We start from the raw sequence: 18,980 nt of genomic DNA, 5'->3' as shown, positions 1-18,980 counted from the left end.
GCCTCTTGCTACAGGAGTGGCTCACGCAGGCGGGGGGGGTGAGGGTGATGGAGCCAAACTTGCCTTCTGCTACAGGAGTGGCTCACGCAGGCGGGGGGGGGGGGGGGGGGGTGAGGGAGCCACACTTGCCTCCTGGTACAGGAGTGGCTCACGCTGGCGGGGGGAGGGAGCCACACTTGCCTCCTACTACAGGAGTGGCTCACGCTGGCTGAAGTGGGTGCTGGAGCCACACTTGCCTTCTGCTACAGGAGTGGCTCAGGCTGGCTGGGAGGGAGGGTGAGGGATCCACACTTGCCTTCTGCTACAGGAGTGGCTCACGCTGGCTGAGAGGGGGGAGGGTGAGGGAGCCACACTTGCCTTCTGCTACAGGAGTGGCTCACGCTGGCTGGGAGGGAGGGTGAGGGATCCACACTTGCCTTCTGCTACAGGAGTGGCTCACGCTGGCTGAGAGGGGGGGGGGGTGAGGGAGCCACACTTGTCACCTGCTACAGGAGTGGCTCACGCTGGCTGGGGAGGTGGGTGAGGGATCCACACTTGCCTCCTGCTACAGGAGTGGCTCACGCTTGCTGGGGGGAGGGTGAGGGAGCCACACTTGCCATCTGCTACAGGAGTGGCTCACGCTGGGTTGGGGGGTAGGGTGAGGGAGCCACACTTGCCATCTGCTACAGTAGTGGCTCACGCTGGCTGGGGGGGGAGGGTGAAGGAGCCACACTTGCCTCCTGCTACAGGAGTGGCTCACGCTGGCGGGGGGGGGGGGTGAGGGAGCCACACTTGCCTCCTGCTACAGGAGTGGCTCACGCTGGCTGGGGGGTAAGGGAGCCACACTTGCCTCCTGCTACAGGAGTGGCTCACGCTGGCTGGGTAAACAGGAAGGGAGTTCACGACTTTGGTGTAAAAAACGTTTCGATTGAAAACATAAAATGGTTCTAAAATTAGTCTTATCTTGTTTTGTGTTCGTTGTTGACAACGCTTCTGTTATCTGTGTTCCTTACTTCCTGTTCTTTACTTTGTGTTCTTTATGCTTGTGTTCTTTACTTTTTGTTCTTTAAGTTGCGTTTTTTAATTTGTGTTGCGATGCAACCCACAACAGTACTCCTGGGTACTTATTTACTGTTAATTTAGGTGAACAAAGGCATCAGGTGTAAGGTCCCCTACCCCTATCTGCTGATTTTCCCCTATCATGCTTCCGACATCAGTTTAATAACTTGCGGGTAACTATTTACTGCCAGGTGAACAGAGTCATCAGGTGTTAGGAAACCTGCCCAAACGTCTTTTATCTGCTGTTGTAATCTATACCTTGGAGCATTCGCTTGTGAGCTGACTAAGAAGCCTACTGTGCTATTTAATATTTCACTACGTCCATGTGCACACTTCCGAGGGGCAGAGTAGGCCTTACAGCTTTGTTCAGACTTTGTTAGCTTAGCTTAGGTTCGCTGAGGTTTGGTGAGGTCTAGTGAGGTTTGTTGAGGTTCGCAGAGGTTTGGTGACGTCTAGTGAGGTTTGGTGACGTCTAGTGAGGTTTGTTGAGGTTCGCTGAGGTTTGGTGCCGTCTAGTGAGGTTTGGTGAGGTTTAGTGAGGTCAAGTGAGGTTTGGTGAGGTTTGGTGAGGTCTGGCGAGGTTTGGTGAGGTTTAGTGAGGTCTAGCAAGGTTTGGGGAGGTCTAGTCAGGTTTGGGGAGGTTTGGTGAGGTTTAGTGAGGTCTAGTGAGGTTTGGTGAGGTCTAGTGAGGTTTGGTGAGGTCTAGTGAGATTTGGTGAGGTTTGTTGAGCTTTGTGAGATTTGGTGAGGTCTAGTGAGGTTTGGTGAGATCTAGTGAGGTTTGGTGAGGTCTAGTGAGGTTTAGTGAGGTTTGGTGAGGTCTAGTGAGGTTTGGTGAGGTCAAGTGAGGTTTGGTGAGGTCTAGTGAGGTTTGGTGAGGTCTAGTGAGGTTTGGTGAGGTCTAGTGAGGTTTGGTGAGGTCTAGTGAGGGTTGGTGAGGTTTGGTGAGGTCTAGTGAGGTTTGGTGAGGTCTAGTGAGGTTTGGTGAGGTTTGGTTAGATCTAGTGAGGTTTGGTGAGGTCTAGTGAGGTTTAGTGAGGTTTGGTGAGATCTAGTGAGGAGGTTTGGTGAGGTCAAGTGAGGTTTGGTGAGGTCTAGTGAGGTTTGGTGAGGTCTAGTGAGGTTTGGTGAGGTCTAGTGAGGTTTGGTAAGGTTTGGTAAGGTTTGGTGAGGTTTGGTGAGGTCTAGTGAGGGTTGGTGAGGTTTGGTGAGGTTTGGTGAGGTCTAGTGAGGTTTGGTGAGGTTTGGTGAGGTCTAGTGAAGTTTGGTGAGGTCTAGTGAGGTTTGGTGAGGTTTGGTGAGATCTAGTGAGGTTTGGTGAGGTCTAGTGAGGTTTGGGAGGTTTGATGAGGACTAGTGAGGTTTGGAGAGATCTAGTTAGGTTTGGTGAGGCCTAGTGAGGTTTGGTGACGTCTAGTAAGGTTTGGTGAGGTTTGGTGAGATCTAGTGAGGTTTGGTGAGGTCTAGTGAGGTTTGGGAGGTTTGGTGAGGACTAGTGAGGTTTGGAGAAGTCTAGTTAGGTTTGGTGAGGTTTGGTAAGGTTTGGTGAGGTCTAGTGAGGTTTGGTGAGATCTAGTGAGGTTTGGGGAGGTTTGGTGAGGATTGAAGAGGTCTAGGTAGGTTTGGTGAGGTTTAGTGAGGTTTCTTTGAGGTCTCGGGAGGTTTGGCGAGGTCTATTGAAGTCTAGTGAGGTTTGGTGAGATTTGGTGAGGTTTGATGAGGTTTGCTGAGGTTTGATGAGGTCTAGTGAGGTTTGGTGAGGTTTGGTGAGGTCTAGTGAGGTTTGGGGAGGTCTAGTGAGGTTTGGGGAGGTCTAGTGAGGTTTGGTGAGGTTTGGTGAGGTTTGATGAGGTCTAGTGAGATTTGATGAAGTTTGATGAGGTCTAGTGAGGTTTGGTGAGGTCTAGTGAGGTTTTGTGACGTCTAGTGATGTTTGGTGAGGTCAAGTGAGGTTTGGTGAGATCTAGTAAGGTAAGCAGTAAATTAGGTACCAGTGAGTTAGTCAGCTGTCGCGGGTTGCTTCCTGGGGGTGGAGGTCTGGTCTAGGCCCGGGCCGCGGGGACACTAAAGCCCCGAAATCATCTCAAGATAACCTCAAGATGGTAAGGTTTGATGAGGTCTAGTGAGGTTTGGTGAGGCATGGTGAGGTTTGGTGAGGATTGGTGAGGTCTAGTGAGGTTTGGTGAGGTCTAGTGAGGTTTGGTGAGGTCTAGTGAGGTTTGGTGAGGTTTAGTGAGGTCTAGGGAGGTTTGGTGAGGTCTAGTGAGGTCTAGTGAGGTTTAGTTAAGTTAGGTTAGGGGTGGTGTAGTTAGGTGAGGGTTGGTGAGATTTGGTTAGGTTAGGTACTTTTAGATAAGGTTAGGTTTGTTTGGTTTGGTTAGGTTTGGTTAGGTTTGGTTAGGTTAGGTTAGGTTAGGTTAGGATTAGGTTAGGTTAGGTTAGGTTAGGTTAGGTTAGGTTAGGTTAGGTTAGGTTAGGTTAGGTTTGGTTAGGTTAAGTTAGGAAATGCTATGTTAGGTTAGGTTTGGTGATATCTTGTTAGGTTAGATTAGGTTTAGTCAGGTTCTGTTTGGTGAGGTTAGGTTTGGTGAGGTTTGGTTAGGTTGGGTTAGAATATAATTTTATTAGGTTTAGTCAAGTTAGATTAGATTCGGTTAGGCTTTGTTAAGTTATATTAGGTTAGGTTTTGCTAGGCTAGGTTAGGTTTTGTTAGGTTTGATAAAGTTAGGTTACAATAGGTTAGGTTATGTATCGTGAGGTTAGGTAAGGTTAGATTAGGTTAAGTTTTGTTTGGCTAGATTTTTCAGACAGTTGAAGATGGTACTAGTTAGGTAGAGATAGATAAGGTTTGATCTGCTTTGATACGAGTTTCTTGGGTTGAGATGGGTTGACGAAGGCCAGGTGATAATAGCCCTCCTGAACCCTCAACCTTCGATAAGAAAATATATTACGTCTTGAACTATGAGGCCTAATCTCTATGATAAAGAAATTCCCTTTATCGTAGTGAATATTTGTATTGGAAATCTACAGCCTCTCATTTATTTATGATGGGCTGTAGATTTTCACATCAGAGCCAGGTTTCAGTAATGTCTTCTCTTGTTACCATTCCTGAAACTTGTAGAGAAAAAAAAAGTTGTAAATTTACCCTATTTTTTCATTTTGGATTTACAGTCGAAAACTGAAATTAGTTTTCGATTGTGGTAAGTGGCAACTGTGATTGCAAGATCTTGCCGACGGAGGGTATATAAGGCGACCTGAGGCGGGTTGCAATTTACTTGCTCCTGAGACGCAGTTGAGTCCACACGTGTTCTGCTTCCACACGTCAGAGATGAGGTGAGTGTCCAAGCCTTAACACGGATACACAGCAAGTTGTGGTTTCCGCTTCTTGCTCTGTGTACACCGTGAGTATACTTTACTATGTTCAGGACTCAAGTATATTTTATTGGTTAGTCAGTTTTATTGGTTGGCTGTTACGATGGCGTTAATAACAGGCGAAGAGAAGGAACGGTCACCAAACACTGGGACCATCGCTGATCAAACCCCTGATGCTCTAAGTGTTAGGTGATATCTCTCTCCTCCTGCCTTTTTTACGTATCCTTAATGAACGCTGCTCTCTGCTCTGTTCCTCGCCCCGCCTCCCCTGGCCAGCAGACACTTGACAGTCTTCCTTGCTGTAAACCTGCAGCCCGAGGCACTCGTCCATAGTGGCCAGTGGCACAGTGAAGTGACCGCAGGCACAGTGGACGAGGCACTGTGCCAGAATCTGAATCCTTTATTCTGTTTTGTAAGGCGAGTGTGGTGGCCTGTTGGGCCATCCGTACGGCTTGACAAGACAGTTGGAGATCCTTTGTCTCCACCATTACTGTTGGCGCTCTGCTTTCTCACATCTGGAAGAACATCAGTAAAATTGCGAGAAAATTTATTTCGGACATGTCCTCTGTCCATCACCTTGGTTTCGTTGTGGTGATCCGTTGTGGGTCGCTTACGAACTGGTTCACAGTTGTCACCCGTTATCTCCGGTGTTCATCTTCCTCATGCGTTCCTTACTGGTAAGTCTCATCTTGAATGTCAAGTCTTGGACTTTCGTACTCACCTTTACCTTCCCTATACTGATCTTTCCACCCTTCCTGAACTCCAGTCCTCCTAGCTTGTCCCTCGGTAATTCTACGGTGGCGAGGTTGGCCGGTGTTCATTATAAGATGCTCCGTCATCTCCCTCTGTGCTCCCTGCAGTATATTCTGTACATCTATAACATATTTAGGAGTCGACTACGGTCCCACAGGCAGTTATTCTTCCCATTAGAAAACCTGGTACTCAAGGGACTCCCTTTAAGGAGTCCCATTGTCCCGACCACTTTTGTATACCAACTCTTTGAGCGCATGATTAATGTGCATTTCTTCTGGTTCCAGGAACATTGTTCCCTCTCTCTCTTCCCAATCTGGCTTTACAAGTATTTTGCAAGCTTGACGGACATTTTAGTAGACATGAAGATGTACCTTTATCGTATGACGCTACCAGGAGACAATTTTTGTTTAGCTCAAATGCATTCCTTTGACCTTCGTGGAAATCTTCGGCTTTTCCTTCAAGGCTTCCTCTCTCGTCGCTCGATTCAAGTGAGGGTTGGTGCTGCTTTCTCCAAGTCTATTCAACAGTACGAAGGTATTCCCCAAGGTAGTGCTCTGAGCACTAAAGTTTTGGTTGCCCTGAATGGTCTTCATTCCCTCCAGTGTTTTCTCAGCCCTTTATGTTGACGATGTCGCTCTCTGCTGTCGTGGTGACGACGCCTCTTTCCTCCAACATTACCTCCAGCTTAAGAACAATAGTGTGTCGTTCTGGGTCACAATCATGGCCTCCAAGTTCACTGTGAATAAGACTTGTACTATGATTTTTACTCGGAAGCGCGTCGTCCCTTGTTCCCCTCCTGTTACTCTGGTAAACCACATAGTTATAGGGATTCTGCCACACTCTTGGGGTTGATCTTTGACTCCTGTTTACCTTGGTCGCCCCATGTTGTTCCACAGAGTTGAATGCTCTAATACCCTTTTTTGCTTTGTCTAGTCCCATACTTCTTGGGGGCCTGATAGGCACACACTCCTCTCTTTGAGCTCCTCTCTCGTACTGCCTAAAGTCGATTATGGCTATCTTCCCTACTCCTCCGCCTCTCATTCGACTTTTTGTCGTCTTGATGCTCTGGGCCATCGTGAGTTACAGCTGAGCTCTCGTGCCATTCGTTCGACCCCCATCCACAGATTGGATGGTGAAATCTGCATCAAATCCCTATAGTATTATGGTGATCGTTACTGCCTTCGCTGCCTCCTGCAGTCCCCTACTCCCGCTTGTGTCTTACTTTAATTAATCACTGTTCCTAGCAGGGACCCGTTTCCTCCCACCACCTTCCTTCTCCTGCAAGTGCGGCGTGTTTGCAAGATTCTCTCTCATATCACACTGGCAATGCCTCCCCTCATGTTATTTCTACTTTGCCCCCGATGACGATCCCGCATGTGAAATTTTGCAAACATGAAATTTTGGCAAATCCTTTTCATTTTGTTTTATTTTTTCAACATGATAAGTTACTAGGATTATTCTCTGCTATCCGTCTTTAGAAACCTTTTTCCTAAGGATGTTTTCCTCTTACTCACACACCATTGTTGTGCTGACAGATGGGTCTACGTCTACCGAGGGTGTCGGCCACCCCGTTGTGTTTCTCGAGCTATGTGTGGCCTGACCCAAGAGACTGGCATCTTAACTGCGGAACTTTATGCAGTTGTGTTTACTCTCCATCAGCTGCTCTCTGCGTGTCAACGGGCCTTCATCACTGTGGTTGACTCGCAGCGCCTCACCACTCTCTAATCATAATGCTAAAAATATGCATTATGTTGTGGCAAAATCCAATGCAGGGTTTTCCTTAACTTTGGCAGATATAAAGCAGTCAAATTTTGTTGGTTCTCGGAGATTTTGGAGTTACCATGAATGAAATTGCAGGCGCAGCTGCTATGGAGGTCATTCACGGTTGCAACGCTTCCGGGAAAGGGATTCCATTTTCAGATTTCAACTTCGTAATTCATTCTGAAATGTGTAATCCTTGGCTGGGTCGACGGGCTGGCTTTAGAGGCAATGCCGTGGATGGTCTTAAAAGGGACCTTTCCCCTTGACCTTTCACCTGCTACCGTAATAGGCGGTGGAAAACGACTTTAGCAAGGCTGCATTTCGGCCATATCTGCCTAGCTCACGGTAACTCGATGGAACAACATTCTGCTTCATTTTGACCGAACTGTATTGCCTCCCCTTTCACTCGAGCACCTCCTCGTAGAATGTCCCAATTTTCAGGACGATTATATTTCATGTTTTCTTATTGCTCCGCTCATTTGTCTCGGAAAATTTCTTGGTGAATCTATTACTTCTGATAACGCTCAACGTTAGTCGTGTTGTTCTGGTAGTAACATTTTGAGTGCCTCAAGATGGTGCCTCCTGTTGATGATTACTGACTTGTGTCTCTCCCTCCCCCCAGGATGTGGTCGTGGGTGACGGTGGCGGTGGTGGCCGCTCTGGTGGGGACGTCCTCAGGAAAGGTGTTTACCAAGTGCGAACTGGCCAGAGTGCTGACCAACACATACCGCATGTCCCGCACCCTCGTCAAAAACTGTATGTCCCCCGTTACTTTCTCCACCTTTTCTCTCATGAAATATGTTAGTGAAAACTATGACAGAACAAGTCGGGGATGAAGTCGTCATAAATATATGTAGTCGAAGGTTGTATAGAAATCAGAATGCAAAGAACTATTTTCCCTAGATTTTAAATTCAAGTCAGAATTAAACATTAAACATATATATTTAATTGACTGATTTCATTAATTCTCCACAAATACTACACCACCGATTTATACTCTACCACGGTGCCAACCACAACAGTTGTGTGTCTCGCGCAGTACGAGTCCAGCTTCAACACGGCCGCTACTAACAAGAACACCAACGGCAGTAGAGACTATGGCATCTTCCAGATCAACGACAAGTACTGGTGTCAAGGCGGCATTAGAACGACCAATTACTGCAACATCCAGTGTTCAAGTAAGGGAGAGAAAGAATGGTATATATATATATATATATATATATATATATATATATATATATATATATATATATATATATATATATATATATATATATATATATATATATATATATATATATATATATATATATATATATATATATATATATATATATATATATATATATATATTTAATATTTATAGGGGGTACCCTCGACCTCGAAGAAGACGATATGCCGCATCCAGGGGAGCCTTGTCGGGCACCCGCGGACACCCACATATTGTCTTCTGCTATCACCCTCTATATGTTTTGTATTTTTTCATTTCATTTTATTTTAAACTTCATTACACAAAAATGGTTACAACATTGATTATATGCAAGGTACAAAGCTAGTTGTCACAGGTTGTCAAATATACGAGTTCCTCCAGCTCGTAAATTTGAGACTTGCATTTTCCTCATTAGTGACTGATTTGATGAAAATGATCAGGTGATCTCTCTCCTTGGCTGGCGCTGTTGGGGGCTGGATTTAAGTCTCCTGACTTCGAAGCCTTTTAACAGTCTGTCATGGTCAAGTGATTATTATACTGGTTATGTCTGTCATGGTCAAGTGATTATTATACTGGTTATGTCTGTCATGGTCAAGTGATTATTATACTGGTTATGTCAGAGTGTTTGATGCACCTGGCCTTTCTAAGGTTCGAATCCTTCACGAAGAAGAGATCATTGGTTATATATAGTAGTAGACATCCATCAGTCTCAGGAGACTATGGAGTTGCGCTTTGGTTGTCGGCTGGAAAGGCATCTCCAGGGCACTAAGCCTGGGTAGGTTGATATGGGGAAGAAGCTGCTACCCATGCAGCAGGTTTCCCTCTTCACGGCGCCGGAAGTCTCCAATGGAAAGGCAAAAGCCAATACGACTGGTTCCAGCGCCGTCGCTGGAACTGCCGCCGGGAGGGGGGGGGGGGGGGGGTCAAATAGCTTCGGCTATCACCTCCTTGTTGTGCGGTCACTGATGGTCGTGTGGTTTAAGGCACCGCGACACTAGATACAAGGTGCTCCTGGAGGTCCGGGTTAGAGTCTTAATATATATTAATTGCGACATTGCAATTAATATATATAAAGAAACTGAATCTATTATTTATGGCTAGCAGGTGATTTAGAATTTGACCTAGTTAATGGACCTTGTGTGTGTGTGTGTTTTAGGCCTACTGAACAGCAACATTGCCGATGACGTCGCCTGTGCTCAGAGAATCTACAAGCAGCAAGGATTCAAAGCCTGGTGAGTAGACTTTAGCGGATGGATAGATAAAAATATTTGACTCTGAATTATACATATACACTAGCTGTATATATGTATACCCCTGTCTCCCAGCCCTCCCCACCTCAGTCGTCCCTTTGTCCTCCCAACCATCCCCCACTCCTCAGTCCCCTCATCCTCCCTACCATTTCCTACTCCTCAGTCCCCTCATCCTCCCTACCATTTCCCTCTTCCCCATCCCCTCGTTCACCTCTCCATCCCTCACTCCGGTGTTCCCTTGTCCTCCCCACCATTCTCCATTCCCCTGTCCCTCGTCCCCACCATCCCTAACTCCCCCATCCCCTCCACCTCCCCACCATTACCCCCCTGCCCTGCCCCCATCGTCCTCCCCACCATCCCTCACTCCCGTCCCCTCGTCCTCCCCACCATCCCTCACTCCCGTCCCCTCGTCCTCCCCACCATCCCTCACTCCCGTCCCCTTGTCCTCCCCACCATCCCCCACTCCCTCGACTGATGCATTCCCAAATGATCTTATGTTCCAAACACTGAAATATAAGAAAAATATAAAAAAAAACGAAATGAAAAATAATGAAAAAAAACTATACTCATGAAATAAACGGGATGGTAAACAACACAACTCAATTCCAGTGCAATATCAAACAAAATAATTAAATCAAAATGAGAATAAATCGAAATTAATGAAAATTCAATTTATCAATGAAATGGAAAACGTTGAAATGGAATCGTAACATATTTAGTATTGCGTGTGCTCCTATTACGTGCAACAGATGGAGCTGTTTTAAAAAAAAAAACATGTTTTTACCTGTCAAAGGTGTGGTATCTATGTAGTAGGTATATAAAAACACACACCTATTCGAATGGAATGTTGTGTCAAACTAAAAAAATATTGGTGAAGAACTTTCGGAGATTACAGCATGTGTTGCTCTTGCATCCAACAGATGGCGCTGTTTTTCATCATTGCATATTTTTTCCTGTCACAGGTGTGGCATCTCTACTTATACTCACGAAATCAATGCTCCGCACCACAGCTCAATTCGAATGCAATGTCACACAAAATAATTAAGTCAAATAAAAATAAATCTAAATCTATGAAAATTCAATTAATCAATGCAATCGGAAACATTGAAATGGAATCGTAACATATTTAGTGGAGCGTGTGTTCCTATTACGTGCAAAGGATGGCGCTGTTTTTCAAAAAAGCATGTTTTTACCTGTCAAAGATGTGTCATCTATATAGTAGGTATATAAAAACATGTGCCTATTTGAATGGAACGTTGTGTCAAAACTTCAAAGAAATCGGTGAAGAACTTTCAGAGATTACAGCGTGTGTTGCTCTTACGTCCAACAGATGGCGCTGTTTTTCAAGAAAAACATTTTTTCCTGTCACAGGTGAGGCATGTATATAATAGGTATATAAAAACACGCGCCTATTCGAATACAACGTTGTGTCAAAATTTCAAAGCAGTCAGTGAAGGACTTTCGGAGATTAGCGATTTTGAACAAACAAACATTTACATTTTTATTTATATACTAGCTGTACCCAGCCACGCGTTGCTGTGGCTGCGTTGCTGAGCCACAGCAACCTTCCCCTGTCCCCTCGTCCTCCCAACCATTCCCCATTCCCCCATCCCCGCGTCCTCCCTACCATCTCCCGCTCCTCCGTCCCCTCGCCCTCCCTACAATTCACCCCACCCCTGTCCCCTCTTCCTCCCCACAACTCCCTGCTCCCCTGTCCTCTTGTCCTCTCCACCATTCTCCATTTCAACGTCCCTTCGTTCCCACCATCCCCAACACCCCCGTCCCCTCGTCCTCCTCAACATTACTCCCCACCTTTGTCCCCTCGTTCACCCCACCATCCCCCACTGCCTTCCCTTGTCCTCCCCTCTCCCTCGTCCAATACATTCCCGAATGATCTGATCTGATCTGATTTTCTGATCATCAGAAAATTGGAAATATCAAATGATCTGAGGGTTCCCATCACTGAAATATAGGAAGAACAGTTAAAAAAACGAAATGAAAACATTGACAAAATTAAAAAATAAACTATACTCACGAAATGAATGGTATGGTAACAACACAGCTCAACTCTAATGCAATTTCACACAAAATAATTAAATCAAAATGAAAATAAATTGAAATCTATGAAAATTATATTTATCAATGCAATCGGAAAAATTAAAATGGAATTGTAACATATTTAGTATTGCGAATGTTGCTCTTACTATTAACAGATGGCGCTGTTTTTTTTTTAAATCATGGTTTTACCTGTCACAGGTGTCGCATCTGTACTTATACTCACGAAATGAACAGTATGGTAAACAACACAGCTCAATTCCAGCACAATGTTACACAAGATAGTTAAATCAAAATTAAAATATATCGAAATCTATGAAAATTCATTGTATCAATGAAATCAAAAACATTGAAATGGAATTGTAACGTATTTAGTATTGCGAATGTTGCCCTTACATGCAATAGATGGCACTATTTTAAAAACAAACATATTTTTACCTGTCACAGGTGAGGCATCTATATAGTAGTTATATAAAAACATGCGAGTATTCAAATGAAACGTTGTGCCAAAATTTCAAAGCAATCGGTGAAGAACTTTCGGAGATTACAGGGTGTGTTGCTCTTACGTCTAACAGATGGCACTGTTTTGAAAAAAAAACATGTTTTTTCCTGTCACAGGTGAGGCATGTATATAGTAAGTAAATAAAAACACTCGCCTTTACGAATGCAACGTTGTGTCAAAATTTAAAAGCAATCAGTAAAGAGGTATTGAAGATTTCCTTCACATGAAAGCACATGAAAAACACAGTTTAAAAAAAAAAAGCATGTTTTGCCTGTCACAGACGTGACAACTATATAGTTTGTATATAAAAACCTGCTCGGATGCGAATGGAACGTTGGGTGAAAATATCAAAGCAATCGGTGAAGAACTTTCGGAGATCAGCGATTTTGAACAAACGTACATTTCCATTTTTATATATATATATACTATATGTATATATATGTTATACCTAGTAGCCAGAACGTCGTACTCGACCTACTATGCAAGGCCCAATTTTCCTAATAAGCCAAGTTTTTCTGAATCTATTTATTTTTTCTAATTTATTCTTATGAAATGATAAATCTGACTATTTCATTATGTATAAGTTAATTTGTTAAAATTTCAGTTAAAACTAACGTAGATATATGACCGAACCTAACCAACCCTACCTAACCTAACCTAACCTATCTAAACCTAACCTAAACTAACACAACTACGTCAAGCATTCATGTTCCTACTATAATATAATAATAACTAAAATAAATTAATTGAAATCAATTTATTGCAAATAAAAAAATCACTCGGCCTATTAGGCAAGTCGGGCATTGCACAGTAGGCCGAGAAGTGCATTCTGGCTACTAGGTACGATATATATATATATATATATATATATATATATATATATATATATATATATATATATATATATGTCGTACCTAGTAGCCAGAACTCACTTTTTGGCCTACTATGCATGGCCCGATTTGCCTAATAAGCCAAGTTTTCCTGAATTAATATATTTTTTCTAATTTTTTTCTTATGAAATGATAAAGCTACCCATTTCATTATGTATGAGGTCAATTTTTTTTATTGGAGTTAAAATTAACGTAGATATATGACCGAACCTAACCAACCCTACCTAACCTAACCTAACCTATCTTTATAGGTTAGGTTTGGTTAGGTAGCCGAAAAAGTTAGGTTAGGTTAGGTTAGGTAGGTTAGGTAGTCGAAAAACAATTAATTCATGAAAACTTGGCTTATTAGGCAAATCGGGCCTTGCATAGTAGGCTGAGAAGTGCGTTCTGGCTACTAGGTACGACATATATATATATATATATATATATATATATATATATATATATATATATATATATATATATATGTCGTACCTAGTAGCCAGAACGCACTTTTTGGCCTACTATGCAAGGCCCGATTTGCCTAATAAGCCAAGTTTTCCTGAATTTATATATTTTCTCTAATTTTTTTGTTATGAAATGATAAAGTTACGAATTTCAATATGTATGAGGTAAATTTCTTTTTATTGGAGTTAAAATTAACGTAGATATATGACCGAACCTAACCAACCCTACCTAACCTAACCTAACCTATCTTTATAGGTTAGGTTAGGTTAGGTAGCCGAAAAAGTTAGGTTAGGTTAGGTAGTCGAAAAACAATTAATTCATGAAAACTTGGCTTATTAGGCAAATCGGGCCTTGCATAGTAGGCTGAGAAGTGCGTTCTGGCTACTAGGTACGACATATATATATATATATATATATATATATATATATATATATATATATATATATATATATATATATATATATATATATATATATTGGTGTATACTGGCAGCAGGTTTTCTTTCAAACATGTTTCATTGAATATGACCGCATATTCTGTATTTATTATTTTCTGGTTTAGGGCTTCTATCCCTCTAACTATTTTCTTAGCATCAGGGCTTAATTGAAATAGGAGTTCTCCAAAAGTCATTTTCGTACTTTTAAGGTGAAGAAAAGAAGTGATTTACTATAGAGTGTATTACACTTATTTGTATAATTTGCACGACGTTTCGAACCTCCATGGTTCATTCTCAAGTGAACAGATCTTACAATACTAGTTGATTTTATACCCGCATTAGGTCAGGTGATAATACAATGAAGGTGAAAACATGGGGGGATACATAAGGGATAAACATAGGGGCTGCAGAAGGCTTATTGGCCCATACGAGGCATCTCCTATCTAAACACAAAGATTAATCCAGTGTAATTGGCCTGTTATGTTGGGCATTGTCTTCTGTGTTGGCATCGATATGTTCTTGTCTTGTCCTTACTCTCATGGTGGGTAGAGTAAATAGTTCCGTGATTTGGGTGTTCATGGTAGGTCGCTCTATTCTTATGTGAATTGCCTCAAGAATTTGTAATCTTCTTGAATCTTGGGTTTTGTCTATTATGCAAGTATTCTTGTTCAACATTTCTCTGTTGAACAGAGATGAAATGAAAAATGAAAACTCACACCCCAGAAGTGACTCGAACCCATACTCCCAGAAGCAACGCAACTGGTAACTACAGGGCGCCTTAATCCGCTTGACCATCACGGCCGTCAAAAGGAAGTGATAGCCGAGGCTATTTGAGCCACTTCCCCGACGGCAACTCGGATGGTAATCTTGGGCATAGCATTTCACCAAATCACCTCATTCTTTGGGGCACACGTGAGGAACACAAATGCAAACAAGCCTGAATGGTCCCCAGGACTATATGCGAATGAAAACTCACACCCCAGAAGTGACTCGAACCCATACTCCCAGAAGCAACGCAACTGGTAACTACAGGGCGCCTTAATCCGCTTGACCATCACGGCCGTCAAAAGGAAGTGATAGCCGAGGCTATTTGAGCCACTTCCCCGACGGCAACTCGGATGGTAATCTTGGGCATAGCATTTCACCAAATCACCTCATTCTTTGGGGCACACGTGAGGAACACAAATGCAAACAAGCCTGAATGGTCCCCAGGACTATATGCGAATGAAAACTCACACCCCAGAAGTGACTCGAACCCATACTCCCAGAAGCAACGCAACTGGTAACTACAGGGCGCCTTAATCCGCTTGACCATCACGGCCGTCAAAAGGAAGTGATAGCCGAGGCTATTTGAGGGGAAGTGGCTCAAATTTTCTCTAATTTTTTTCTTATGAAATGATAAAGCTACCCATTTCATTATGCATGAGGTCAATTTTTTTTTATTGGAGTTAAAATTAACGTAGATATATGACCGAACCTAACCAACCCTACCTAACCTAACCTAACCTATCTTTATAGGTTAGGTTAGGTTAGGTTAGGTAGCCGAAAAAGTTAGGTTAGGTTAGGTTAGGTAGGTTAGGTAGTCGAAAACACATTAATTCATGAAAACTTGGCTTATTAGTCGAATCGGGCCTTGCATAGTAGGCTGAGAAGTGCGTTCTGGCTACTAGGTACGACATATATATATACATATATATATGCAACAATGATCACAAAAACACTGATATATATATATATATATATATATATATATATATATATATATATATATATATATATATATATATATATATATATATATATATATATATATATATATGTCACAGGTAGCCTAACTTTTTCGGCTACCTAACCTAACCTATAAAGATAGGTTAAGTTAGGTTAGGTTAGGTAGGGTTGGTTATATATATATATATATATATATATATATATATATATATATATATATATATGTCGTACCTAGTAGCCAGAACTCACTTCTCAGCCTACTATGCAAGGCCCGATTTGCCTAATAAGCCAAGTTTTCATGAATTAATGTTTTTTCGTCTACCTAACCTACCTAACCTAACCTAACCTAGCTTTTTTTGGCTACCTAACCTAACCTTACCTATATATATAGGTTAGGTTAGGTTAGGTAGGGTTGGTTAGGTTCGGTCATATATCTACGTTAATTTTAACTCCAATAAAAAGAATTGACCTCATACATAGTGAAAAGGGTAGCTTTATCATTTCATAAGAAAAAAATTATAGTAAATACATTAATTCAGGAAAACTTGGCTTATTAGGCAAATCGGGCCTTGAATAGTAGGCTGAGAAGTGAGTTCTGGCTACTAGGTACGACATATATATATATATATATATATATATATATATATATATATATGTCGTACCTAGTAGCCAGAACGCACTTCTCTGCCTACTATGCAAGGCCCGATTTGCCTAATAAGCCAAGTTTTCATGAATTAATTATTTTTCGACTACCTAACCTACCTAACCTAACCTAGCTTTTTCAGCTACCTAACCTATAAAGATAGGTTAGGTAGGGTTGGTTAGGTTCGGTCATATAACTACGTTAATTTTAACTCCAATAAAAAAAAATTGACCTTATACATAATGAAATTGGTAGCTTTATCATTTCATAAGAAAAAAATTAGAGAAAATATATTAATTCAGGAAAACTTGGCTTATTAGGCAAATTAGGCCTTGCATAGTAGGCTGAGAAGTGCGTCCTGGCTACTAGGTACGACATATATATATATATATATATATATATATATATATATATATATATATATATATATATATATATATATATATATATATATATATATATATATATATGTCGTACCTAATAGCCAGAACGCACTTCTCAGCCAACTATGCATGGCCCAATTTGCCTAATAAGCCAAGTTTTCATGAATTAATGTTTTTTCGACTACCTAACCTACCTAACCTAACCTAACCAAACTTTTTCTGCTACCTAACCTAACCTAACCGATAGAGATAGGTTAGGTTAGGTTAGGTAGGGTTGGTTAGGTTCGGTCATATATCTACGTTAATTTTAATATATATATTTTTTTATATATATGTCGTACCTAATAGCCAGAACGCACTTCTCGGCCTACTATCCAAGGCCCGATTTGCCTAATAAGCCAAGTTTTCCTGAATTAATATATTTTCTCTAACTTTTTTCTTATGAAATGATAAAGCTACCCAATACATTACGAATGAGGTCAATTTTTTTTTATTGGAGTTAAAATTAACGTAGATATATGACCGAACCTAACCAACCCTACCTAACCTAACCTAACCTATCTTTATAGATTAGGTTAGGTTAGGTAGCCGAAAATGTTAGGTTAGGTTAGGTTAGGTAGGTTAGGTAGACGAAAAACAATTAATTCATGAAAACTTGGCTTATTAGGCAAATCGGGCCTTGCATAGTAGGCATAGAAGTGAGTTCTGGCTACTAGGTACGACATATATATATATATATATATATATATATGTCGTACCTAGTAGCCAGAACGTACTTCTCAGCCTACTATGCAAGGCCCAATTTGCCTAATAAGCCAAGTTTTCATGAATTAATTGTTTTTCGACTACCTAACCTACCTAACCTAACCTAACCTAACTTTTTCGGCTACCTAACCTAACCTAACCTATAAAGATAGGTTAGGTTAGGTTAGGTAGGGTTGGTTAGGTTCGGTCATATATCTACGTTAATTTTAACTCCAATAAAAAAAAATTGACCTCATGCAAAATGAAATGGGTAGCTTTATCATTTCATAAGAAAAAAAATAGGGAAATTATATTAATTCAGGAAAACTTGGCTTATTAGGCAAATCGGGCCTTGCATAATAGGCTGAGAAGTGCGTTCTGGCTACTAGGTACGACATATATATATATATATATATATATATATATATATATATATATATATATATATATATATATATATGTCGTACCTAATAGCCAGAACGCACTTCTCAGCCTACTATTCAAGGCCCGATTTGCCTAATAAGCCAAGTTTTCATGAATTAATGTTTTTTCGTCTACCTAACCTACCTAACCTAACCTAACCTAGCTTTTTTTGGCTACCTAACCTAACCTTACCTATAAATATAGGTTAGGTTAGGTTAGGTAGGGTTGGTTAGGTTCGGTCATATATCTACGTTAATTTTAACTCCAATAAAAAAAAATTGACCTCATACATAGAGAAAAGGGTTGCTTTATCATTTCATAAGAAAAAAATTATAGTAAATATATTAATTCAGGAAAACTTGGCTTATTAGGCAAATCGGGCCATGAATAGTAGGCTGAGAAGTGAGTTCTGGCTACTAGGTACGACATATATATATATATATATATATATATATATATATATATGTCGTACCTAGTAGCCAGAACGCACTTCTCAGCCAACTATGCAAGGCCCGATTTGCCTAATAAGCCAAGTTTTCATGAGCTAATGCTTTATCGACTACCTAACCTACCTAACCTAACCTAACCTAACATTTTCGGCTACCTAACCTAACCTAACCTATAAAGATAAGTTAGGTTAGGTTAGGTAGGGTTGGTTAGGTTCGGTCATATATCTACGTTAATTTTAACTCCAATAAAAAAAAATTGACCCCATACATGATGAAATGGGTAGCTTTATCATTTCATAAGAAAAAAATTACAGAAAATTTATTAATTCAGGAAAACTTGGCTTATTAGGCAAATAAGGCCTTGCATAGTAGGCTGAGCAGTGCATTCTGGCTACTAGGTACGACATATATATATATATATATATATATATATATATATATATATGTCGTACCTAGTAGCCAGGACGCACTTCTCAGCCTACTATGCAAGGCCTAATTTGCCTAATAAGCCAAGTTTTCCTGAATTAATATATTTTCTCTAATTTTTTTCTTATGAAATGATAAAGCTACCAATTTCATTATGTATAAGGTCAATTTTTTTTTATTGGAGTTAAAATTAACGTAGTTATATGACCGAACCTAACCAACCCTACCTAACCTAACCTAACCTATCTTTAGAGGTTAGGTTAGGTGAGGTAGCCGAAAAAGCTAGGTTAGGTTAGGTAGGTTAGGTTGTCGAAAAACAATTAATTCAGGAAAACTTGGCTTATTAGGCAAATCGGGCCTTGCATAGTAAGCATAAAAGTGCGTTCTGGCTACTAGGTACGACATATATATATATATATATATATATATATATATATATATATATATATATATATATATATATATATTA

General features: G+C 41.0%; 1 protein-coding gene across 3 annotated transcripts in view; it reads left to right on the top strand.

Annotated features, from left to right (window-relative positions):
- Positions 1-4,314: 4,314 nt before the first annotated feature.
- The window catches only part of LOC138365785 (lysozyme c-1-like), a 16,658-nt gene continuing 1,992 nt past the window's right edge, over positions 4,315-18,980 (top strand). For 2 of the 3 annotated variants that reach the window (XR_011228996.1, XM_069326237.1), the window contains exons 1-4: positions 4,315-4,371; positions 7,547-7,680; positions 7,947-8,102; positions 9,291-9,366. Coding sequence is in view for 2 of the 3 variants with exons in the window: in XM_069326237.1 (XP_069182338.1) it covers positions 4,367-4,371; positions 7,547-7,680; positions 7,947-8,102; positions 9,291-9,366 (371 nt within the window). In the remaining variant the exon portion in view is untranslated. Of the gene's footprint in view, positions 4,440-7,546; positions 7,681-7,946; positions 8,103-9,290; positions 9,367-18,980 lie in introns of all 3 variants that reach the window. The other variant, XM_069326238.1, reaches the window with a different exon arrangement.

Source organism: Procambarus clarkii, chromosome 18 (genome assembly GCF_040958095.1).
Source record: "Procambarus clarkii isolate CNS0578487 chromosome 18, FALCON_Pclarkii_2.0, whole genome shotgun sequence".
Lineage (NCBI taxonomy): Eukaryota > Metazoa > Arthropoda > Malacostraca > Decapoda > Cambaridae > Procambarus > Procambarus clarkii.
The sequence above is the reverse complement of the archived record's forward strand: the minus strand, read 5'-3'. Positions and strand labels throughout refer to the sequence as shown.